Consider the following 26939-nt stretch of genomic DNA (forward strand, 5'->3'; position numbering starts at 1 on the left):
AGAAAAGATTAGGGTGGCGGCTGCAACACGGAGGTGGAGTCAAAGCAACGCTTTCGTGAGGAGACAAGTGGTGTCTTCAAATCGCTCTTGGAGATCAAGAAAAGGTGTAAACACTCACTGTGCCCGACATCTTATCCAGCTCGCTCATGGCCTCGTGGATAGCAGCTTCCAAGTGATTATTCAGTTTTCCCTGTCTGTTGAACATTAACATTTTTACTTTATTTACATTCAGGGCTTAAAATTTCACCCGCCAACCCCCCAAATGCAGGTAAAACGATCTGAGCGCACGGCGTGAAGCGCCTGGTGCAGGTGCGTTTAGGGCGTGTACAAATCTACTTTTGCTAGTTTGACGGCGGAGAAAAGGGTCGATGCGGCAGGCGCGTGGTTCTAAAGGGTTGTACTTAGTGTCTTTATTAATTCATTGAGTGTTTTGGGCGTAACATGCAATAAACTAATCAGAGTGTCATCTCCCGTTCCCTTTAAAAGCCAGGCGCGTTTGGACCTTGGAGCATTGCTATGATGGAGGATTTGGTAACTTTAAAAACCGACTAGCCATGTTGGCTGGTGAGCAAAAAAAAGTTCATTTAAAGCCCTGGTTACATTTAAGCTAAGGAAGCCAGACAGGGATTCAAAGTAGGACCAAAACTCTGTTTCAGAGCGTCACCTGTAATGACTAGGTGTCAATGCTACACTGGACGAACTCCAACGAATCAACCGGAACTGATCAATCGTTGAACCCCCCTCCCCCTAAGCAGCAATTCCAATCATAGCGATCAGAACTCTTTCAAATACAAACAATAACGCATAAAGCTAGGTTGCGTCCGAAGTCTCCTCCTCTGCACTACATCCTCAATGTGTACACTACCGTTCAACATACTTTTGTGTGAATAAACAGTAGTGTGTGTATCTTTTCGGACGCACTGAGCTGTTAACTTTCAATGTCGCTCGCTGAGAACCTCCTCCCCACTTGGAGACACGTACCCATGGTAACCCCTGCCGACCCTTCCTCCAGCGACATCGCCAGATAACGCTTCAATTACTGAAAGAGGAAAGCAGCTAGACCAACAGTCGCAGGTGACAAAATCACTGATTTTTATATGTAGAAATGTAAATTAGAGCGTTCTTGACGTTAGAGAGCTCCTCGGTGTGTTTGTTATGAACGTTGTCGTTACTACCGCATTGCGGGATACTTATGCCGGCGTAGTGTCCAGTATTGCATACTGTAATATTTTACAGGAATTAGTATGCACTTCACATACTATAGGTTATATACTAATGTTTCGGACGTACTAAAAAAATCTCACATATTGTTTTAGCTACTAAATAGCATGTTAGTGTGGGATTTCGGACACAAACCCCCTGTTATCACTGTGAACTGCCTATGGGCAATGCTAAAGAAAAGCTTAGGGTGGCTTAGGGTCAATAAAGGCAATGATATGAGAAAGACAGAAACCATCTAAGCACCTCATTTAGATTTAAGTTGCAGTCTATCTTTCGGCATGTTCATAAATACACACACAAATTATTAGCTAAAGCAACAAAATGGAGGACCGGTTTACTTACTTCAGGCCTCTTTTGGCAGCTCGATCAAGTGCCTCCAAGTCGTGAGTTAGTGTTTTTAGCTTCTCTGGCTCTACCTGGATGGAGACGAGACAAAACATCTGAGTACATTCAGTGCAGGTGAAGGCTGAGAATTTCCCACCAAATACCAGAAAATTAAAGTGGACTTGTTGTACCGTCTACTAGTTTATTTGGGAGTCGTCATTCGTAGGAGCCTATTCTGAAATTCTGAATTGGCAGGTAAAATGGTATAAGTGTTTGGAGAAATTTAAAATCAATCTGCCACTATGGCCAGTGGACAAAAATGCTCGTTTCCCTCTCACTTTTCAGTGTTGCGATAGGTTTTCTTCCAGGGAAAACTGTCATATACAACTTATTCTCCCATCTCGACTTTCTGGCCAGCGTCAATCTTACACTGTGAAAATAGTTTGCTGTAACCCAAGACTCTACAAACCTTTTAATATGGCTCTATATCTGGCTGGTAACTTTGTTAAGCCGACTGTAGCAGCCACTGAAATCAGCCTTTACTCTGCAGTCTTATTTAGTCTGAGAATTCAAGTTGGCTTGTAAAATTATGACAGGTGGTCACAGATGGGTTTCTCACCTTGGCCTGCTCCCGCAGCTGCATAGCAGCGCTGTGCACTTGTTCATCCCCGGCCAGCTTGGCAGGCCAAGGTGGGAAGCCCTTCAGCTGGCCCCAGACCAGCTCTCCCATGTTGAAGGTCCTAGACCGGTAGTGAAGCAGCTCCGAGGAGGGAGAGTCTGGTTGCCGCAGGTCCTCCTCGCTGCTGAGGCTCTTTGTGTCCGAGGGGCTGGGCGCCATACCGTTGAAGTGGCCGTTGTAGTGGCTGTAGTCTTTGGCTGTGGCCAGCGGTCCCTCCAGGCTAGTGGAGGAGCTGGGCGACTGGTCGTCCCCCGTCAGCTCCTGCCGTGGGGGGCCCAGGACTTCTCCGTAACCCCGGGTGCTGAAGTGAGGCGTGGCGCCATTGATGTGGACGCAGCGCTCCACCGTCTGCTCCAGACGCTCCTTGTAGTTAGCGGGTGTCCGGTTGCAATTGTTGAAGCGATAGCCATCGTCGAGAAAGGCCTTATCGTGAGCCATGACCAGGCCGTGGTCGTTGGACCCCTCGGTGGGGCAGGGCGGGGCAGGGGCCAGGCTGGCGGGTCGCTCCATGCAGGGACTACTCCTCACTTGGGTAGAGCACTCCAGAAACTCCTCACCACCCCAGGCACTGTTGTTGCTGTGAGCATCGAAGCCTCCCCCGTGCTGCGCATCCCCGTCCCACTGCCCCCTGGGAGTCCCACGGCCAGGAGAACGGAAGTAGTCGTTGGCCTCGGGGCAGTCTGGCGTGCTCTTCCCTGGATCCATGTTCTTCTGACCCCGTCCCGGCCTCACCTGCCTCGGTCTGGCTTGCATGGGTAACGCCTCCCCGTCCTGGTGCCTGTGCAGGACCGTGCTAACTGCTTGGGGGATGTTGACCGGCTCCCCTATCGACGCAGTGAAGGCACTCATGGCGCTGAGGGCAGGCACCGGACTCGCCTGTGTTGTCCCACTCACTGTGGTTGTTATGGTAACGTGCATGCCCTTGCTGGCGGCGTCCACCACGGCTCTGTAGATGGCGTCAACCGACTCTGGGCCGCCGGGTCCCCTGTCACCGCCAGCTGTACCCGCTGGAAGCCCCTCGCCCTGGGGCTGTTGCCCCTCCCTGAACTGTGGGTGCGACAACATCCCCGGCTATGGACACAACAGCAAGGTCACAAGATAATGAGAAATGTTTTTCTATGAAACTATCAGAAAATGCTGCAGAGATTAAAATGTAACGCCTTGTCCCACCTGGTAGTTCTGGTAGAGGCAGGCCATGGCGCCAGCGTTGGCGTTGTTGCCGTCTGTGTAGGGTGAGTTGTCAGAGAAGTGCTGCTGTCCCTGGTAGGCCGGGTGGGAGGCCACCCCCTGCTGCATGCCCTGGTGGACCTGCTGCTGGTACATCTGACCTCCGCCGGTGTTGATGTGTGGCTGCAGGCCGCCCATACCACAGCCAAGGGATGAGGGGTTTCCTGCAAAACCATTGGGACATCAGTCAAAATTGTCCTGGGGCCCCCCCACGAAACGGAGCTAACGGGGGATGATCAGTACATCAACCAAATAGCACAGCAATGATAACAGAAAAATATGCTTTCTATATTATTAGTCAAGTATTTATAATTAGTTATTGCCCCCACAACTTGATGTAATAGCACAACAACAGACTTTGCAAATAATCTGCATTATCCATTGCATTTCCATTCAGGCTTTTGGCGAGCAATAAACTGTATAAAAATACCACACATCTTGTGTTGTGGAATCTATTTGAGTAGGCAGCCCAAATAAATTCAATACACAGGAAACCAGAAAATGAATGGCAAAGCTGGACGAGTGATTCTCAACAGAGACTTTTACAATCGGAGAACAAAAAGTTGCACGTTAATCTGTTGCACCCAAAACTAACAGATGCGTGGTCCAGACAGACTGGTTAGCAAAGCGTTCAAGGACAGAACATAAACAACATATATCAAGGCCACATATGTATCAATGAATGAATGAAGAGAAAACCCAGCAGCAATGTTGTGCAGACAAAGCCGAAGCAAATACAAAATCTCCGAGGCCCAACGCTGTGTGTGTGCGTGTGCGTGTGTGTGTGTGTGTGTGTGTGTGTGTGTCTGAGTGGCGACTGGAGCAGCTGGTGCGATGCTACGTAGCTGAAGGGCAGCTGTGTGTGTTCTCCATTTTTTTCCTCTTTTCTTTCTCCCCCCCCCTTCTCTCTCTCCGCTCTAACGCAGAGAGCCGCGACTTGGCCAACCCCCTCCCCCCTTCCTCCGCTACTGCTATGATATAGTGACGGCTGTTGCCGGGGGAGGTTGCCATGGGAACCGGGTGATGATTGGTGGTGCTGTCCACTGCCAGGAAGCTTGTTGGGGGAAGTTGGGTGGGTGGATGAGGGGGGGTTACGGGGGTAGGGTGGTGCGTTTTATTCTGCTGGGGGGTGGGTGGGGGGAGGGGGAGGTCAGCTGGGTGGCAGGAGGTCTGGGAGAGTTTACAATGAACTTTTGAGTATTTGTTGATGGCAAGAGTGGATGCGGGGGGGCTAGAAACAGATGGTTAGAGGCTGATGCTAAAAAGCCACTGACTAGGCCACTTTCAAAGAGCTCTTACGATCCCTAACATGTCATCCAAATTAGCTTTAAGTATAGGGAAAATCAACAAGCTACTCAGAGGAATAGCATCTGCCATTTGGTGACAGAATATTCTTTTATCCCAAGAGCCGGTGAGTGCGTATGTCCTATTGTCACCAAGGCCCTTAGACAGTGGAGGGACTTTTCTGAGGAGCTGAGTCAATTTACTGTATTCACTATATCTGTGTCAGATGATCATTGCTTTCTTTCAAATTTCAATATATAACACAAATACCTTATGCTCATACGTGTAACCAACACGGCTGCCAAACAAATCGGTCTCCCCACACACCCACGCTCACGGATCTCAATTTTAAGGCCATCACACGCATCGCAGCCACAATAGCACAGGACAACACACACCCACTCAGTAGCCACTTCACCATTCTGCCCTCTGGACACAGGTACGGGTTCCTGGGGTGCAAGAGAGCTCGCTGTGGCAAAAGCCTGGCGCCTGCAGCCAAAGCAGCCCTAAACATGAGACCCAGATAAATCACTGCCACGTTGTCTGTGTTATCGGTGTTATTTCTCTACATGTCATTCTGTTATGTTTGTACTTTTGTTTCTCTGTAAGCATGCCGTGTCCATATCGTACGGTGTTTGTGACAAAGAATTTCCCTTTGAGGACAAAAACGTCTAAAGTCTTTGGGACCACTAGAGGCACTGCAGAGTTAATGCTTGGATGACAGGACCCCGCAGTTGTTTCATCATATTAATGCAACTGTAAATGGTAGCACAGCACCAATAAAAAAGTAGAAGCAAAAGACCGCTTAAGACATATGAAGCTCTCTTTCATTCTTCAAAATGGAGTCCAAATTAAGGCCAAAGTTTGTATTAAAAGTATGCAGGTGCTGCTAAAACCATCACCAGTGTGTCATTTTGTAACGCATCCCTAAATCCCATCATTCTTTACCTCCTGACCTACACAGAACTGCCTGGATTTCGAAGACTTAACTTCAGCGTAGGGCTGGGTATCGTTAAAAAGATTTTGATACCAGTACCGATATCAATACTGTGACTTCAATAATGGTTCCCAAACAATACTTTTTTTTCATAAAATCCATTTTAACAAAAATAAATTACAACATTACAGCATAAATTTTTTATTTTTTCAGCTCCAAATACATGAGCCCCGTCTCTGCGCGTAACAGAGTTTTTCCTGCCTATACGACATGTAACATTAGACAGTCAATCACAAACATTATTAGAGCTTGGTAGAAGCATGCTGCATGCTGATTGGCCCACTGATGCGGATTTACTCCTTAGGTACTGAAATTTGGTATTGAATGACGAGGCATTTTTCGATTCTCGATACTAAGGAAGCAATCCGGTCGGTGCCTGAAAAGTATTGAATTCGGTACCCAGCCCTACTTCGGAGACATACAGAATAAAGGGGCACCTGGTGAGAAGACCAGGTGGCCTCCAGCAGGACCTAAGGTGTCTCCACTATAAACCACATGAGAACACAGACGCACAGTGAATATAGAAACTCATAGTCCAGTCCCACAGCAGGCAGGAAAGGGAAAAATAAAGATCTAGGTCTTTTCAGCGCTCTCAACGATGAATGAGACACACACACACACAAAAAAAACATAGTCACTAACAAAGTCATTCATATGCACACAAATAAAACAGAAGCACACACACACTGTAATACACAAGCAGTCAGAGACATGCACACACAGCGATTCAAACACACACAAGGCCTAAACCCTCATCAAAGGCTTCACTTTGGTCCCTATTCAGGCTCTATCGTTACTATAGCGACCGGCCAGCTCGGAGAAGCTCTATCTGGGCTGCTTCCCTTAAAGCGTGATCCAGATCCTTTTTCCATCTTCTTACGCCATTGACTGATGCTAGCATACAAATAAAACAAAGAGAAACACTGGCTGACTGACAATTAGCTGAGCTTCCAAAGATGAGGGGCCTGCTCATTAGCTCAGAGATAGTGGAGGAGCCCGACTGTCTAGGCTCGGGGCCTATCACCTAAATCCTTTGGTTTCAGTTCACGCATAACCATAGAAACCACATCTTCATCCAGCCACTAGCTTACCACAAACATTAACTGCACAGGATATCAACACCATCCTCCAGCCAGAGGGCGGTCAGTTTGGACTGTGGCCGCTTAATTTATTTACTGTCAGTCATTTTGAAATGTCACCAAACCATCACCATTATAGATGTAATGCAGAGCTGAAATGATAATTCGTATCATTTTGCTAAACGTAGTGTTCTGAATTTTCATCATTAATGATCTGAGGAGCCTTTTAGAATCTTACTCCCTACATTGCCATTTCAAAATCAATAATTGTGGGTCAATAGAGTAATAAGTAGTCACATGATGACTAATCACTGCTATGCTCATGTAATAAAAATGAGTGGAATTATTTTAGACATGAAATGCAAATATCAGAAAATAGAAGCAATAAATAATCACATATTAGGGCTACGTTGTGTTATTTTAGTACGTATAAATGCCTTAAAATTTTAATATTTAGCAGCACATGTACATATAGTAAACTATTGACTTAGATGACTCTGAAAATCAGCAGAGGGCATCATAAAGTGTCTCACCTGTATCAGAGATGGTCTGTATACAGCTTCCATCACCACCTACATGTGGCATCAGCACCATGCTAGTCCGCCCCATACCGTGAAGGTGGTTGTGCTGTGAGGGGTGAGGGCCGGGATGGGACAGCGGCGGGGGGTTAGTGTTGGGGCGCCCCAGCGGCATGCCATCAGGGCCCACCGGTCCACCTCCTGGCCCCATAGGCCCACTGTTACTCATGGAGGAGGCCTGCATCTGGGCTATGATGTCAGGGAACTGGCCTGGACGAGAGCCCAGATGGCCCCCAGAGGTGTCCATGTTCTGGCAGTGTTGCATGGCATCTCCAGGACCCCGCAGCCTCTGCTGAGCTAGGAGATTCTGCTGAGGGCCACCAGGGACCATAACTGTGCTGTCGTTGTAGTGCAGCTGTGCAGATCCTTGAGGCCCTGGGCCAGGGCTAAGACCTGGGCGATGGTTGTGGGAGCTCTGGCAGCTCATGGACTGGAGAAGTTGGGCCATGGAGGTGTTTGGGGGAAGGTTTCCAAGTCGGCCTACTTTTCGCGGCTGCTCAGTGGCAATGGGCCCTGCCATGTGGGGTCCTCCCATGCTTCGTTTGTTAAGCATGTTGTAGACCATGTTGTTACTGTTGTCGTGGTTTACGGCAGCGCTGCCCGACGACTGCTTTCGTTTGCGCATGGGGTCCCTCTGCTGGGCCATGAGCTTGTCTCTAAGAGCCGCCCGACCACTCTGGCCCTCAGGAGTGTTGAGCAGCATGGTGGAGTTTGGCGGGAGCATTGAGTTTAAAGTGCTGTGTCCCTCCATGCCTCGAGGGCCGCTCATAGAGCCAGGGTGTCCGCCCCCTCCACCATTACCTCCGCTACCAGCCCCCATGCCTGCCATACCAACACCACCACCAGCCATGCCAGCAGGGCTGTTGCCAGCAGCGCTGAGTTTGTTTTGATTTGCTAGCTGTGCTTTGGCTGCGGCAGACAAGAGACTGCTGGCGGGAAAGGAAGCAGCATTCTGTTGGTTGAGGATCTGGTTTAGAGGCATCCCCAGGAGTCCTGGGTGGCCCTTCTGGGAAGCGCTTGGGGTTGCCATAGAAGAGGACGACGAGGAGGAAGAGGTGGGTGAGTATATGGGGTTGCTGTGCTGCTGGGTGCCAATCGAGTTTCCCATCCCAGGCAGCATCTGGGAGTCTTTGTACTGGTGATGTGGGTCAGTTTTGTTGGTGGAGGGGCTGGAGGGCATGGCTGGTCTGGGAGATCCCATGGCAGACCTGGGGGAACGAGGGGGGACCTTCATGTTGCCACATGGGGCCTGATGTCCTGAGGGCATTGCAAAGTTCCCATGGTCTGAGGAGGTGGAGGATGAGCGTGAGCGATGAGGGGAGGCCTCCATTCTCCCAAGGGCAGGCCCTGCCATGTGGACAGGGGAAGTGACAGGGGAGGGGGACATGGAGGAAGCCGGACCACCCTGTTGAGTCCTTTGAACATGACCGCCATGCCCCACAGGCCCAGGCTTCACTGTGGGTAAAGGTAAGTTGCTTGGCAAGGGAACGATGGCGGGAGGGGGTATGTTTACATTCATCATTTGTACCTGAGAGTGGATGTTAGGCTGAAAGTTGGAGGGGTTTGGGGCGTTGGTGGGGGGCTGGCTGACTGGCTTGCTGGGGATGGGGTCCAGGATGCCTAATGGGTCTTTTTCGGAGGTCAACTGCCTTTTCTGAAGGGCACAGGATGGTGGTATGGATGGAGGAGGCGGTACGGGATGTGTTTTATGGTGAAACGCTGCACGGGGCATATCCATACCAGGGGGAAAGTTCCCCCGAGGCATGTTCATGTTCATGACAGGGCTTTTGGCAGTGGCCGTGGGGGAAAGGGGCGTGCTAGTCCTCCCTGTCATGGCGCAGGATGGCTGGCCCGCAGGGGAGCCATGGAGCATTACACTGGGTGGGGAAAGAGGCGTCCTAGAGTTCCCATGGATAGAGGCTGAGCCTGGACTGCCAGCTCCTGGAAACCCACAAGGATTGGTCCTTGGAAAGCCATCAGGGCTGCCCAGAGTGTCTGCACTGGGAGACTGTGAGCCGTCTCCATACAGCTTAGCACTGGAGGGAGGTGGGCTCAGCATGCCTCCATACCCAACCCGGTAGGGGGATTTGGGGCCTGGCTCCCCACTGCCCAGCCTCTGGTGCCTGTGGTACCCAGAGTAGAGCTCGGTTTGCTGGGCTCCACCCATCTCCTGGGGTGGATACAGCCTCTGCTGCTGCTGTTGTCCAGGGACCATCATCATCTTGAAAGGATTCTTGCAGTCTGGGCCAACAGCATTAGGCAGTCCATCGTGGGGTTTAGTCCTTATTGCTCGTTGAGTCGTGGAATGCGCAGCAACCACAGACGATGTACCTTGAGGCCAAACAAAGCACATTTGAGTTAATCAATACCAACACCTTGGACAAAATATAAGGAAGAGCAGCAAAGTCATGGTTATCTACAGGCCACAGTGGCTGGCAAACCATAAAAATGACAAATTAGTTAATATCAGTGTTTAAATAAACTTACTGCTCTCTAAAACAAAAGACTAGAAGATCACAAAGTTCAATATTTGTGAGATTTATGAAAACAAAATGCTTGAAAAACCCAAATCACTTGCTACATTGTCAGAATTTTAACATTCAAGACCAACCAAACAGGCTGGTAATCTGGACTAAACTAGCAGCCGACTTTTACCAACATTTGGCTGGTTGCTAACATTTCTTTCAGCAGAAACACATACTAAGTTACTGCGGATAGGAGCACCAGCAGCGGGCTTTACTCTGCATATTACACTACGTGTGTCTAAAGGCTGCCATCAAACTGAAACATTGATTTTTACTGGGTTTACTCGTACCTCCCCCTGGACTGGTCAGCGTCAGAGGTGGGTGCGTCTCCATGCTCTTGTGCAGCGTGGCCACAGCCAGAAGCTTCCTCTTGTGAATGCAGAGTTTGGTGACGTCTTCATCTGCTTTCACATCCTCCGCTGTCCTCTGCTTGACAGCAGCCCCTGGGTCAAAGTTGAACACCTGAGGAAAAGGATTGGTGATTTGAACAACTTTACAATGTGAATTGTTTTTTTTTTGGTCAAAAAGAGTCTTGTCATCTCTTTGTTTTTATTATTTGCAGATGAAAAGAATGAAATGTTGCATGAATAATGAGATGGGGGGGGATCCTTTTAATGTGAACTCCTGTGGAAATCTTTTAATGAGATTTCTTCTTGGTAGTGGAAAGAGGAGCAAGAGACAAGAAAGACAGGGGACGGTTAAAGTGATTACGGCCCATTTTGTTTAGATGGTAAAAATTCAAATGGACAAAAGGATGGATACAGTTGGATAAAAGCCAGAGAAAGAAAGTGGTCCTTGTGGCTTTTGGGAAAATCACAATTAATCCAAGTGAATTCATGAATTCAATGATAACAGCGAGCTTATTATGGTGTATTTGCGACTAATCAGAGGAACCACAGGGATGCTGTGGGTCCAAGACAAGGACGGTGTGGTTCAGTCAGGAAGTCACCATGCTGCTTTACTGTGCCATGTAAATGTGCCCAGCCACGAATATTATGTAAATTACAACCAGGTGTACCAGCACAGTGTATTTCCCTTACACGTGTCTCTTTGGGTTGTGCTGCCTTAGGATAGTTAAGAATCTTATACATATTTAATGTCTCAGAGAATCAACATTTTTGTATCTTCATTTTCTTTTTTTAAAAGATTATTTTTTTGGGGCATTTCCACCTTTAATGGACAGGACAGCTAGGTGAAAAAGGGGCGAGAGAGGGAGAAGACGTGCAGGAAATCCTCACAGGTCGGACTCGAACCCTGGACCTCTGTGTCAAGGCATAAAGCTCCATGTATACGTACGCCTGCGTTACCTACCGAGCCAACCACTGTATCTTCATTTTCTGTTGACAACAGACAATTTAAAGGGGCATGTGGGAAAAGTGAAGGGAGGAGGTTTTGGTGGGTTTTCATCTGCTTTATTAAAACATAAATAATAGTGCAGAGAAGCCAACATTGTTCCAAACGAGACAATATCAGCCTGATAAGAGGGCTGATCAGACAGACATTGTGTTGGGGACAAATTTAGCTTCAAGAAGGCTAATCGGTCAGATTACCCCATGTAATGTGATACAGTGGAGGCATCACGACGCCCCAACATTTGTACTTGGCTCCTTCACAGAGATCAGCGGAGGTGGTCAGCTTGAATTTATTTCATATATGCCGAGCGTATGGATTGGGAGTGGAGAAGTGGATTATGCCGCAGGAGTGACTCGAGAGCTTTCTCTGGACATTTTTTATATACTCTTTTCCACCGTGAAAGACTGGTCACTTCTGGAATTCATTCTATGTGACATTAATTCAACCTGACCACAGCCCCCCTGCTCCGTGAAGGACAAAACTACAAACTTTTAACAGCCACCTTTCAAGCCGACAGGGATGACTTTTTGATACTCAAAAGACCACTTTAACAAAAACAAAAGCATCAGTTTAACAATAGCCTGTCAGAAGTTGTTTTCACCTTGGTTTGACTAGTGAGACACCATTTCCTCCTCAAAGACATGTTTACTTCATCCTCATTCCTCCCTCTATCCCTTTCCCTCGCTGCTGCAACAAATGTCAAATAAGTATTGTGTCCTATTAGGAGGCGAAGACATGTCAAGAGCTGATTGTCCGCTCTGAATTAAAATATCATGAAGAAGCATTTAGCTTCAAACACTCATTGTCAATGATTTGCAAATCTGTAATAAGTGGGAAAGTTCCTGATGACCAATCATAACAGCTGCTCCAGACGGCAGTCAATTATTACAAGCAATTAGCGAAAGCAACAAAAGGCATTTCATTTTGGCAAAATAAATTAAATGTTAAAATTAACAAACCTTAAAATCGTATGAGGCTTACGGAATGTTAAATATAAATGTTTTCCCATTGATGTTCACTTAGTACAATCAATCAAACGTATGACGTGGACTGAAATTCAAGCAGTCGATTGGTTAAAACCCCTGCGCAACCAAGCATGCAACGTCCTCACTGAATTTTGATTCTCCTTCAAGAGTAAAGATGGGAAAATATACCAACAAAACAACATCTCCTTACTAATGTAACGTTTACACGTTTCACTTAATTTCTATCTGTGTCTCCATAAACGGTTGGAAACCAAGTCAATCTAAAACCAAGTCCTGTTTGACGGTCATCTGCTAATGCAAGCGTGATATGACGTGGTTCACATATTTTACTTTGCAGAGAACAGCTGTTGAATAAAGCTGGTTATATAAAAACGATGGCCAAGAGCGACATTTCTAGTATTTCAGACACACCACCAGCTAATGTAAGTTTAGGTTCGATTGAAAGTTTTTAATCCGCTAGGGGCTCATGTTTAGCTGTAATTTTTGGACAACCGCATTTTAAATTTCTTTTGCAGATTGGAAGATTTAAAAATAAGATTTATTTTTATTTTATGAGGACAATGCACATTAACCAACATTATCAGTAAATGCACCAGTGTTCTAGCCAGATGGCTAATTTTCAACTGTAGTCCTAGTTACCTAGCATGCATTTCTTTATGGTGGGAGGAAACCGGAGCACCCAGAGGAAACCCATGCAAACACGGGGAGAACATACAAACTCCAAACAGAAAGGCCCTGCCCGGACCAGGAGTCAAACTCTGCAGTGCCAACTGGCTGTGAGGCAGAAGTGCTAACCACTGAGCCACCGTGCCGCCTATTATACTTCAATCTTAAATCTTTAATAGGGATAGCTTCTGGATTCCAGTTAAGAGGCAACTGTAAAATCTGTGCTCGACTGCTGTGTTTTAAATGAATCAGGACAAACAAATTACCTTGTGGAGGATGAGTGGGCACTCCAGGCCACATTTGCAGGTTCCATCTGTCAGCAGGTAGGTCTTCACCTGCTCCAAGCTGGACAGCACCGAGCCACTGGGACTGCACACAGAAAACAACAATGTCAGGCTGAGGGGTAGCTCCAAAGCATAAACTCCTTATATGATATTATATGTTAAGCCCAGTTCAGAGCAAAGATTCGTGACGAGAAGAGCTGAAACTTGCAGCTACTTGCAACGCGTCGGTCTGCAGCGTACTAAAACCTGCCAGTTCACACCAACGAGACAAGACGAGACGGTGCATCACCTCCACAGCAACGAGTCTTTGTATTTCCGTCCCAACTTCCGACTTCCAGGCTTATTGTAGCTGGATATATCATTTGTTTCGTCGAAATATGAATGTGGATAACGTTAGTAATAGTGATACTTGCTGCAGTTACATTTCTCGTGATGAATCGGCGAAAACACGTTTTATTTCTCTAACTTGCGGCTTTGTCCGAGGCGCTCCCTCTCTTCAGTCACTCTCTAGCTCGCTCCACCGTACGTTAACAGTTTGTAACAGAAATAAAATGGATTATGGGTCATTTTATTGTAGCTGACTTTACAATAGGACTTGTCTATTGGCTGAACTGGGCTTAACAGCACTTGCATTGTTTAAAATGGGTTTTTTAAATATTCAACATTTTTAGACTCAAGCTCCTGAAAATATTTGGCATTTAAGTGAACATCTGTATGTTGAAATATTACAAAGGTTTAATTCTCACACCAAAATTTTATTCTTGACTCATGTTCCTGAAGATGAAAAGAAACCAAGCTCCACTGACAGACATACAAACGATGTTTTTAGGTGGGTTAGCAGCTCCTTCAGGCGGGTTTTGCTGCAGGTTATACAGGCTTGCAACCATGTAATCAAACAGTAAAATCCTCCCACTCCTCAGTGCTACACCACAGCGGAATTCTTCTATCCATATGATCTAAAAACAATAATTGAAAACATGTTCAGTACCTATGAAGAGGGAGGAGCCTGTCCATGAACCTTTATTCCGTCTACAGAGAAACAAAACACACGCAGATGCAGAGGGAGCGAAACAACATTGACTCCGCAGTTTGTAAAGTCACAGTGACTCACGGCAATGACGGTAAAGCGGTTGCGAGTGCGGTTACACTTTTCAAAACTCCACAGAGGCAGCGTATATAATGGCGAGGTGAAAGCGGTCGCGGTATGGTTAACGTTAGACTTCCCCTGTGACAGGCAGGCACCACAGTGTTCTCTATGACTGACTGACAGGCTGGAGGTTGTAAGGCAAGGCAAGTTTATTTCTATAGCCCATTTTAGCAAAACGCTTTACATAAAACAAACATAAAGAGCAGTTCAACAACAGAACAGGCTAAAATAGAATAATATACAAATACAAGAATAAAAGATACAGTGCAGTGGAAGAAATTAATAATTATTTGATTTAATAGGTTGTAGAAACGGGTTTGGGATGGGAGAGGGAGGGGTTATTGTGTGTGGGGTGTAAAATGTAAAATCCAATTGCAGGTACCGGTATCGGAAAAAAAGGGAACGTACCCAACCCTAGACGTGGAGACGCTGAATGGAGAATGACTAAAAGTAAACATTAGGAATGTGATCACAGCTGCAGTGAAGCAGTTTTAACACATGAGAAATGAGAGGGAGTTTTGTGCCCAATAAAGTTGGGAGAATCTGAAAAAAAAAAAAAAACATACAGCTCAACATTTCAAACTTGAACTGAAAGAAGAACAGTATGTCCCATTGGTTGAGCCTATCAAACACAAACACTGATATGTTGACGAACCAGCCAGTGACCGAATCATCAGTCAAAGCCGCGGTGAAACTATCTTCTGTGACGACCTACAGTTGCACATCCCTGAAGTAAATGTACACTTTAAATGTAAAAAGAACATGAGCAAATACAAGTGTGAGATGACAGTATCAGGCCACGGTCACAGAAGTAGACAGGATTCTTTCCAACGCCCAAAATAAACCTGACACCAGCCAACTGCTTTAGTTCATTGCGGCTGGTAAATAAACGTGCTGGTGTTCACGTGTCAGGAAGGACACTAACTTCCAGTCTACATGACACAATGTTGACTGGTAAAGGATCCAACTCATAAGTCAAAGTCCCTGTTGCACAAGCTGAGTGCATTTTGTAAACAAATGACGGTTTCCTAACTAGAGGCAGACACAATCAGAATTTAGTAGGGCAGTCAAAATAACGCGTTCATTTTGATTAATTAATCTGAGAAAAAATAACGCGTTAAAAAAATTAACGCAGATTAATCCATTCCATATTGACGTTTGCATACAGATGAAAATCTGGTGCCACTGATATGTCTGCTCTTCTCTCTGATGCTCTGAAGACGATACAGGAAACACAAACCCAGCTGCACGTGACGCTAGTTAACACAATACTCGACAGCAGCTAACGTTAGCCTACCGCTAGCTAGTAGCTGGATAAACACGGTTAAAATGCTGACAGCTAACGCTAAACGGTGTAAAGTGTGACTGTGTTTCACTGTAGAGGATTCAACACCGGGATGTAACAATCTGCAGCTGCTGTCGGAGAAACAACACAGACGGTGAGTTCAATGAAACTGGTAAACTACAGAATTGTGGTGCATTTGAAGTTATTGTAAATGTCCTTTTCCTATCTGGTTGTTGTTTTTGTTGTTCAACAGCAATTTACTAGTGAAATAAGTTATTGTTATTTTTTTTTTTTTTTACTTTTTTAAAAAGTATCGGTTCAGGCACCATTAATTATGTATGAGATTAATTTCCATTAATTAATCACAGAGTATGTAATTAGATAAAAAATTTTAATCGATTGACAGCCCTAGAATTTAGTGTTATTTTCCCATCCAAACAAACGTGTCAAGGGATCGCTTATTGCAATGTTACCAGCAGCCTCCCAAAGAACAATATGTTTAAGAGATTTTTTTTTTTTTTTTACAGCTACTAGATGCCAAATACGCTGCAGCTTCACTTGGGGGAATAACCATGACTCCACACAGCAAGCCACATCATCAAAGTCACCATGTATCCGTTCACCTCCTGCAGAGCCAATAAATCAAAGCTTGGACTTAAGCGTGATTTATGCTTCTGTGTTAAATCTACGCCGTGGCTACGTACGTGGAGACACGGTCCCTACACCAGACCCTACGCCGTAGCCTGACGTGCACCTCTCGAACAATATAACTACACGCGCAGCGACGTACGTTGCTCGGCCGTGGCTCGGTAGCGTTGCATTTCTCCCGACTCATTTCCTGGTTCTCCTTCTCCGTAAACAACATGAAATCAAGGAGAGGGTTAACTTCTCCTGCTGCAGATTTCCATCCGTGGTCAGAAAGAACAGGGGAGACGCTTTGTTTCTCTCACTATGACTCTAGACTCACGCCGAAGCTAATCACTGTCACTCTTACTCGCTCTACCACACACTCCCCGTGCACACACATGCCGGCCCTGCTATTCTCTTAAAGAGATCGACGCACACACCAACGCACAAGTATAAACTTCAGGCCACTGACGTAGGCTACGGCTCTGTGTGGAGCCTCCACAGAACCATAAATTACGCTATACAATCCGCCTTCCCCATCCAAGAGATGAAGCGTGCGTAGTTGGTGCGCTTGCTATGCGTACAGTCTGCGCGCCACAATTTCTGGGCTGCACAAAGACGTCCACCTAGGGGTCCTCATGGACCCTTGCAGTCATGGGTGGATGACGACATTTACGTCCACCAATGTGGACCCTCACGGACACAGAAAGAATGAAGCTTGCTTTAAAGATCCAAACATATGTGGACAGTAAACAAGCCTGTTTGATTTTGAGGGACTGACACCAAAAATGTATATAAATTTCATGATTTCTAAAATTAAGCTCACCTAGGTGGACCACATTATGCACTAGAGATGAAACAATCAGTTGATGAATCTGACTACAATTGTTAATATTGTTTGTCATTTATTATGCAAAAATGTGGAACAATTTCTGGTTCCATCTTCTCAGATTAAAGGATAGAGGTGTGTGTGTGCGTGTCTCACACACACACACATTTTAAATTTAATTCAATGAGCTTTATTGGCATGGCCATTTATTGCCAAAATCTGTCAAAGTCAAAATGTTATCCAATTTTCTTGTTTAAAACCCTTACAGCCTCACTAAGTACCCACAATTGGTCAAAATATTATGTGATCATGTGTTAATGTACTGACTTGCTACTTTTTTTTGTGATATTTGATATTAAGTATAAATAAAGCTACTAGGACAGCACTCCAATTTGATAGTTTATTGCCACACAACGGACGTTTCGGGCAGCGCCCTTCTGTGCACACGCTGAAGAGGGGCGCTGCCCGAAACGTCCATTTATTCATGATTATTCGCGTTTAGGATTCAGCACCCAGCATTCAAAGCTTTCTAAGTATTCCCGTGAGTTGAGCGCATCCAGTCCTTTTTTATTTGATATTAAGTCAAACATCTTTAGGTGTTGGTGAGACAAAAGCCAATCTGAAGACATCACCTTAGTCTTTGGAAACCAAACAATTGTGAAAATAATCAGCAGATTACTCAACGAATTAATTGTTAGAAAGAAGCAGACTTCCTTGCTCTTTTTCTTACCTCATGTAAAGCACCCCGCCACCGTGCTCCGCCTTGCGCTGCCAGCCAATGGGGACCTGGACAGGGATGGCCTGCCTCTCATCTCCCGCCTCACAGTCCTTTCCGCCATTCATTGCTCCACTGGTTTTACGCTCGACACCTCAAAGGTATGTATATCAGACATCAACCAGTGTCTTTGCAATGCGCGTCATGTTCGTCTTCCAAAGCCGGGAGGGTGGTGGGGGGGGTTACGGAGATTGGGTAGAGGTGCAGGATTACGCTTCAACGTGGGACTCTGCTCTCAGGTAGAGCTGACGGGGAGGGCGGGCGGTCGGGTAGGGTGAGGCGAGCTCACAGCAGACCCTACCCTTTCAGCTGCTTCATGGCTTCAGTGCTGAATGGGGCGTGGACTTCCATTACTGCATCTTGTCACTCTGAGCCATTCGACTCGGGGAAGATGCTTTGGCTGAAAAAGTGGGGATCAGGGGTCGCTGTGCGGTCACAGGAAAGTCTTTTATTATTAATTTTTTACCATTTGTCTTTTGCCGGCCAGGATACAGTCCCTCAGTCAGACAAGAAGAGTGAGTTCAACATATTGGTTCCCAAACACAGTTGGGTAGTGGTATTCCCATGGTTCCTGTGAGGGCACAACAGAAAAGGAATGCACATGAATTAATGGGGAATGTGATCTATTTGCATTGCATGAGCAAAAGTTTTTGACGCCGGTGTTTTCATTTACAACCAACTATTTCCATTGTCCTATTGAAGGACAAAATGCAAAATGACTCCCACCAACAAAGCTCTTTATGTTGTTTTAACGCCTTTTCCGTCTGAACGCCTGCTTTCTGTCGTACCCAGAGTGCAATGTTTTACAATAAACTACAAGCTTTATACCGCCAACACTGATCAATTAAAGGAACGTCTCAATCGGCCCAAATAAATTAAAAATGCTTCTCATCTCATGGTGCAAATAATGCAGGATTTACATAACAATTGTTCTTACTAGGGCTGCACAATATATCGTTTTTTATCGTCATCGCGATATCAACTGGTATAATAAAAACATCGCAAAAGGCTGCGAGATATCACGGAAGATACTCCGGTTTTTCTGTTAGTTCAAAGAAAATATCAGCAGAAAACGACACTTTAAACTTTCTAGTGCTGCCTTTTATAACCAATGTTCAATTGGTTCAATAAAAGAAAGTTGGAAATGATTTCCTGTCATTTGTATTAAATTCAACGAGCAGTTTGTTGTATTTTAGCAGAATACTGAAAAAAATACTGAGAACACTTTAATATCTGGTTATTTATTGCAAATAATATCGTTTATCACCATATTTAACAACGGTATCGCATATTTTCCTCATATCGTGCAGCTAGTTCTTACCAATTTAGACGACATGGACATACAAAAATGAAAAAAATCTATTGTAGTTTTTAACGCAGCAATACTGGCAGTATTCCCCCCCCCCTCTGTGAAACAGTGCATTTCAAACACTGGTAGAAGCCCGTCAAAGCTGGTAAATCGGGCTGAACGCAGTGTGTGAGTGACGGAGCACCATGCAAAGCCTCTTCTCAGCCGCCGGAGTTGCTGACTCATAACTGCCCTGTGAGCTGCTGAGACCGAACCCAGTGACACTACCGAAGCGGAAGGAAGAAAGAAAGAGAGAGAGAGAAAGAGAGAGAGAGAGAGAGAGAGAGAGAGAGAGAGAGAGTAGCGCTACCCGTGGCACAGTAAAAATGAGGCGGCAGTTAAACGTATGCCATTTATCTGGAAATACGCACAGCAACAGTCGCACCTCGTAATCTCAGGGGAGGTGCGTAGTGTCCTATCAGAGAAACCACCACATCGTTAAAATTTCCCCATAGCTCCCTGTTTGGAAAATGCAGAGGTAACAGAGAACACATCATTTCTATTGTTGTGTTCACACTGGAAGGAGAAAATGCATTTTTGTGCTTAGTGCAGAATCGCTGTTTGAGGATGCCTCCGGCTGTGACACTTGTTTAACCTCTATTTTTAAAGTTTTCGATTTGGTACGTTTGTCTTTTGTTGTTTGCTGGAATCAGAAACAGACAGGGGTAAGGAGTGGAGAGTAATGTGCAGCCAAAAGTCCTGGACCAGATTCAAACCAAAGACAATTTGATTAAAAGTGACACTGGTGCCACGGCCACGTGTTTTCATCATAACCTTTTGGCAAAGCTGCCACCTTGCTAATGTGAAAGCACACAATTTAAATCTCAGCTGTCATCATTTCACTGCCCATCGCTACCCGCCATTTTCCTGACTCTCAAGAACTACCGTGTCCAAATTACATACGGTACCTGCTAATCTGTAACCTTCTCCTGCAGGCCGATGTCTTTTTAAGATTATGTTTTTGGCCTTTTTCGCATTTATTGTTCACAGCAACAAGAAAGAGGCAGACAGACAGAGACTGAGAGGGGGGTCAAACTCAGGACATCGTGGGGCACGAATTAATTACTGCACTAGAAACTAGGGCTGCACAATATATCGTCATCACAATATCAACTGGCGCAATAAACACATTGCAAAATCCTCGAACATAACACCAAAGACACTCAGAGATTTTTTGAGTTAGTTATAAGGAAACATCAGCAGGAAACTGCACTTTAAAATGTAGGCCAACTCTTGTTTTTAGTGCTACCTTTTATGTTCAATTCAATGTTCAATTTGATCAAGAAAAAAAAAAAGTTGGAAATTATTTCCTTCTTTTCATTTGTTTTAATTTCAACAAGCAGTTTGTCGTATTTTAGCAGAATACTGAAAGCAGCAGAAATGGGTACACTTTAATATCTGGTTATTTAACGCAAAATATCTTTATAGCGATATTTAACATCATTACCGCATATTTTCCTCATATCGTGAAGCCCTGCTGGAAACATTTTAAGGTGGATTTTCTTTTACCTAAAAATGACATAAGGCTTTTGTGTGGTTTCTTTGCAGCAAAAGGCGGTTCGTCTAAAACTCACGACCGTCAAAAATGTACCTACATGTACACGTGGGGGTTACGGCAGCTATGGATGTACCACGTGGGGGACACAAGAACTGCGATTTGTATCTACAGCCACATCTATATCTGAGGGACTTTTTTTGGCAGTTTAGTCACACCGCGTCCCAGAAGCGTTCGTAAAGCAGCTCTCCACTCCGCTGAAGATACGCGCCAGGTCTATTTTCACGCGTTTACAGTTTACCAAAACACCCCTCCAATATCGTATACGTCTCCTCTACAACACCATGGACGACGAGAGATTCATCTTGGAGGTTGAAAAAAGGTAATACGACATCACAGATCTTTTTAACCCTAACACCAGAAAAGAGCAGGCATGGAGATTAATTACAGGAGTGCCTGGAGTGGAAGGTAGATACTAGCTTAACAAACACATGATTGTTCTGTAAAGTACTTGTAGAGACAATAAAATCTGCGAGTCGGAAACAAAGCCGGAACGCGCCCAGTGGAGAATCTGAGTGAGGTGCACAAGGACTCGCTTTGGCAGAGGTTTTGTCGCTTCTGTCATAGCACTGCTGAACCAACTACCAGGGTTTCCCCCGGTGTATTGTAAGGTATTTTCAAGAGATTTTTTTAAACTACAGTTACAGTGGGGCGACCCGGTTGAAAACTCGAGACGTAGTCATATTTTCAAATCTCCACTTAGCTTTTAGCACTGACTTAATGTAGGGGCCTGTGGAATCTGTTTAGCTTATTTAAATTCTCAATTTCGTGATTCTTTCGATTATTCTGTCATCACAGAAACTAGTGGGCTCTACATTAATGCTGCTATCAGTCTGTGACTGGCCCCAGCCTGGCCCTCGTCAAAAAACACTTGCCACTGGGCAACGTGACATTGTGACTTTGCGTAGACATACACGCCACACGTGTATGTCTACGCCGTATACAGCATTTTGAGCTATCCGCGTGTATGTCCACGCCGTATCAGACTGATCTCAATAAGTGGCGTGTGTATGACACGCCAATTCGTATGCCATTTTGGCGTGTTATCAAGACGCATAATCACTTTTCGGACGGTTGGGTTTAAGAAAAGAAGAAAGCGACCGTTGGGTTTAGGAAACGTGACACGATCCCCGGTCTCCTGGGTGAAAGTCCTGTCTTTGACCCATCCTCCACCCCGACCAACCTCCCTACGCTGATTTTCGGGCTTTCATACTACTCGCTACGACGTAAATTCACACGCAATCGCAAGGTAATGTAAGTCAATGGAGGCCAAACAGCGTTGATAAACACGCTAAAAAGCGAGTATGCGTCTTGATAACACGCCAATAATGGCATACGAACTGGCGTGTCATAGATACGCCACTTACTGAGATCAGTCTGCGCTAAACAACTTTTCTGGGGGAACCCCTGCTATCTCGCTGACTTCGTATAGATCTGGGGTCGTCGTTGTAAATGAGGTTGTTTCTGTGTGTCTACATACCTGTCTTTGTGTTACTTGTTAATGTATTTGTCCGTGTTTGTTGCCATGTGCAGGGAAACGGACTGTGAAGACAAATCTCCCTCATGGGACAATATATCTATCTATCAATGAGCAACCGTGGATCATGCAAAGTGAAGATACAATCATTTCAAGACGCTTTGCAATCACTGCTAGAAGACGGGAAATTGTGCGGCTGTATCAAGTGGACACTACATGTAATCCTATAATAAAAAGTGATCCTACGCGTACTCTTTTTTTTCCCCTAGCATGTGCTGTTTTGCCATCACAAATGATGTTAGAGAGGAATGCCCTTATATCAAATAATAAAGATGGTCTGATACCATTTTTTGCTTCCTGATGCCGATTCCGAAACCCGACCTTGCGTATCGGCCAATTCCGAGTACCAATCCGATACCAGTGTGTCATATATTTTATTATGTTTTAACAGCTGTACACTACTATCCCTGTATGGATGTGATATGATTTATATATCTTTGTTTGGTCTGGCTCGGGTTAAACTCTTTGTGAAACATGAACAAACACAAACAAGGAACGCCACAGGACTTTCTTTTGTGGTATCGGATCGGTGCATAAACGCCGGTACTTTCCCATACCGATACCAGCATTTGAAGCGGTATCGGAGGCTTTTCCGATGCTGGTATCGGTCCATCTCTAATTTTGTGGCACCTGGGGAAGCTACAGTTCATCAAAAGTGATCAACACAAATCTAAAGTATTTTCCTATTTTTCTCCCCAACATGACATTGAGGAAAAGATTCAGCACCATTGGAAGTTGGAAGGGCAATCCTGCTTCAAAAACTTCATACAAGCACAATGGAACAAGAGTTGATGCCAAAAAAATAAATACATAATACAGCCACAGGAGACTTACAGCAATGCAGTCTCAGAAAGAAAATGTGTTAGATAAGAAAACGCATCAAAATGAAAAGTGGAACTGCAGCCAAAGGTTCTTGAGTAACTGAATTTGCAGTCCATTAAGGATGGCGGCTGCTCTCTCTCTCTCTCTCTCTCAAATGTCCAAATATTAAAGAATACCATCAGACAAAGTAGCTTATGTGCATCTCATTACATGGCCAAAAGGTACGTTTTCTTTCCGTCGTGTCCCGGTATCATTAAAGTAGTTCACGTTGTGATATTTGCTATGTTACAGTGAACCTAGGGCTGCACGATATGAGGAAAATATGCGATAAATAAACCGATATTAAAGCGTATTCAGTTCTGCTACTTTCAGTATTCTGCTAAAATACAACACACTGCTTGTTGGATTTAAAACAAATGAAAGGAAATCATTTCCAACTTTCTTTTATGGAACAAATTGAACATTGAATTGAATATAAAAAGGCAGCACTAAAAAAAGAAAGTTACATTTTAAAGTTTTCTGCTGATATTTTCTATCAAAAACTCTCTGCGCGTTTTGGGACATGTCGCAGCCTCTCGCGATACGTTTATTGCACCAGCTGATATTGCGATATTTATATTCAGAAAATTGTCTGTGAAATAAGCATGTGACCCATTTCAACTCCACCCCTCAAATAATCTGAACCGATTATCTATAAGAACCGGAATCGAAAAGGAAGAATCGAAATTGGAATCAGAATCGCCCAACCCTCAAGCCGATACAGCAGCAGCTGGTTAACTTTATTCTCAAAGTCGTGATTCAGATCAGAAGAGATGTAAATGATGGCTGTAGGAGAATACGACAAACGTTGACCAGCATTTGGAGTGTAGTAACACCGAGCTCTGTACCAACTAGAGGCTTTAAATCTTCTACTAGTGCCAAATGAATGAAGCAACTTCAAAGCGATAACAGAGAGAGGATGGCTCTTTTTCAGACCTGCAAAATCAAGGCCAACATAGGCTCAATTTGTACAACCTATAGACGTAGATAAACAGGCTGCAGCTAAAGACACAGAGGGGAGACTCGCTGCACTTTGAGACAGCGGGGACACTGCTGCTGTAAACAGAGACGGTAGCTTAAAATTATGTATGTTAAATACAGATGAAGACCGTGTTTAGATCCAGCTGATTGACTGACTAATTTGTGTTCAGCCACACACGTTAATTAGAGGATTACTAGTGCAGTACAGTGCTATTATTTTTCACCTTGAACTAGGGCTGGGCGATACGGAGAAAATCAAATATCACAATATTTTTGACCAAATACATCGATGTCGATATTGCGACGATATTGTTGGGTTGACTATTTCACAAAATATTTACACAATGAGATAAATAATCACCAATAATGTGGATACAATGACTAAGTACTTTACCGTAATGCAGCCTTTAAATCCTGGAAAAGACACAATATCCAAAATCTAAGACGATATCTAGCCTCATATATCGATGTTGATATAATATTGATATATTGCCTCCCGGCCCTACCTTGAACACAGACAGTGTTTTGGGAGATTTATCATGTAATATTAGGCAGTCCGCAGCATGTTTATGGTCACAAATGTCCCTGACCACTTCTGAGCATGGATCCCTGGTGCATTTCTATCTGCATTTAGAAATGTCCACTTGTGATTGGATGTCTAAAAAAATGCATTTAGTGCCAAGAGAACAGGGTCTGTCATATGTTGTCAAATAAAGCAAGAGGGGGGGAAATACGTAGTAGTGCAATGTAACCTGCACAAAACATGTTTATGGAGTAAAATCCTGGGCACAACAGAAAGGAACTGTGCAACACCAAAATGGTACAGCAGTATGCCCTGCTCTCCTCTCACTGACGCAAAAAGACATCTACCACTGCTCTTTCAGACTAGATTAAATCCATTAATTCTCAACCTAGCATTTAAATCTTGCTGTAGCCCCATAAAAAGGGCCCATGGAAGGCCCGGGACCCCCACTGACAGACTCATAACCCCCCCACCCACAGTCACTACTCGTTATATTAACACACACCCTGGACAATTATCCCTGACCACTGTGCATATTATATACAGGGTTTTCCCTTCCATAATAAGACTCAGGTGCAGCACCCAAGCCGAATGCAATCATTGTAAGCAACAAAACAAACTAAATGTCACTCAGATACTCAGATCTAATGATTGGTATTGGTCCCCTGTGGACTTCTTTAGCAAGTTTTGCCTTTAACGTTTTTAAGAGTTATTCATCTATTATCTGCTCTAGCTTTTTCAACGTTTTACATACACAAATGGTAATAATAATGTTCCAAAATTAAGTCAAATTGCATTTTTTTTCATTAAAAAACATCAAATTTTCTTGAGGGAAACACTGATATACACTGTGAACTTTTGCACATCCAGATTCATATTTTGCACACCCTGTACAAAAACAGTACAGTTTCAAAAACAGTCATATTGTACATATTTTTAACTGTAATATATTTATGTTCTTGACTCTATTGCTTATTCCATTTTCATGTGTTTAGCGTATGCTCCAAACACAACAAGGCCAATTCCATGCAAGAGATAACTTACTTTGGCAATAAACCTCATTCTGATTCTGAGTTATGTTGTCAAATCAAGCAAAGAGTGGGGAATAGGTAGCCGTTCAAGTTACCTGCACAAAGCATGTACTGTTTATGGAGTATAACAGTAGCCTAGCTAGTAATACAAAAAAAATCCTGGGCACGGTAGAAATGAAAAGGACAAACTGTGCAACACCAAAATGGTACAGCAGTTTGCCCTGCTATCCTCTCACTGAAGCACAATCTACCACTGCTCTTCCAGACTAGATTAAATCCATCAACCTAGCATGTAAATCTAGCCGTAACCCCGTGGAGTTGGCTTAGGACAGCTTTAGTGGTAAATTAGCCATATTGTCCTGCAGCAGCCTTCAAAAGTTGACAGCTACACAAGTTTCCCTAAACTGGAGAACATGACAACCGCTTGTGTACACTACCAAAGCAACCAGCTAATAGCCAATTAGCTTGGTGAACATTAAAAGACTGTCTATCAACTGTGCCAAGTGTTGCTTTATTAACCTTTTAGCGACAACCGTGTGGTGTTAAATGAGGTTTAGTTTATCACAGGGAGAGACGTGCAGCTGAAGCTCCATCGGCTGTGGGCCTCCGCGTTGAAAAAGTGGCCGTGTCAACAAGCGAAATCAGTCTTGTCTGCCTGCTTTTTGATGCATTGGACACAGCATCTGAACTAGCTGGGAGTTAGCATTCCAAGCGTCAGCTGTCTAGCTACCGTTAGCTTGTTGTAACGAAAATGAATTAAACGCTAATAAACGTTTTAGCATTTAATTGGCGCACCGTAACCGGGGTCGTGCACGTCGAGGACCCGCAACGCAGATTAGGACTTCAAATTGTCGAAGTAAAAAAAGCTGCTAGGCCCGCGTTAGGTTTCGAGCCAGGCAAGGCCGGAGCCAGGCCGAGTTAGCACGGGTTAGCTTAGCATGCTAGCTAACAGCCGTTTGCTCAGAGAGAGCGAAGAAGAAGAAGAAGAGAGACGCTTTTCAGGCACTAACGTTTCTGTCTGCGTCAAATTAAACCGTAAACAGTCCGTTCTTACCGGGGCACCCCAGCGAACGCATACCGGCACTGAAACAGTGAAATTGGCGAGCAGCAGTGCGTTTCTGACCTTTAGAAAATAAGAATAAGAAGCCTACCCATTAGTTCTCTGCCTCTGCTGGTTCTCCTACACTGGAATATTGGAAATGATGGAGAGCCGCACTGCGCATGCGCGGCAGGAGCA

At 44.8% G+C, this 26939-nt stretch overlaps 1 protein-coding gene across 1 annotated transcript in view; it reads right to left on the minus strand.

The window, feature by feature from the left end:
* Window positions 1–26939, minus strand: part of mbd5 (methyl-CpG binding domain protein 5) — a 30303-nt gene extending 3364 nt beyond the window's left edge. The window contains exons 1-9 of the mRNA XM_078243449.1: window positions 26854–26939; window positions 17822–18437; window positions 13186–13288; window positions 10205–10376; window positions 7345–9720; window positions 3395–3615; window positions 2165–3295; window positions 1564–1637; window positions 119–194 (exon numbers count right to left, since the gene is read on the minus strand). Of these exons, the coding sequence (XP_078099575.1) occupies window positions 119–194; window positions 1564–1637; window positions 2165–3295; window positions 3395–3615; window positions 7345–9720; window positions 10205–10376; window positions 13186–13288; window positions 17822–17934 (4266 nt within the window). The 5' untranslated portion in view covers window positions 17935–18437; window positions 26854–26939. The remainder of the gene's footprint in view (window positions 1–118; window positions 195–1563; window positions 1638–2164; window positions 3296–3394; window positions 3616–7344; window positions 9721–10204; window positions 10377–13185; window positions 13289–17821; window positions 18438–26853) is intronic.

This window comes from Sander vitreus, chromosome 24 (assembly GCF_031162955.1).
Source record: "Sander vitreus isolate 19-12246 chromosome 24, sanVit1, whole genome shotgun sequence".
Lineage (NCBI taxonomy): Eukaryota > Metazoa > Chordata > Actinopteri > Perciformes > Percidae > Sander > Sander vitreus.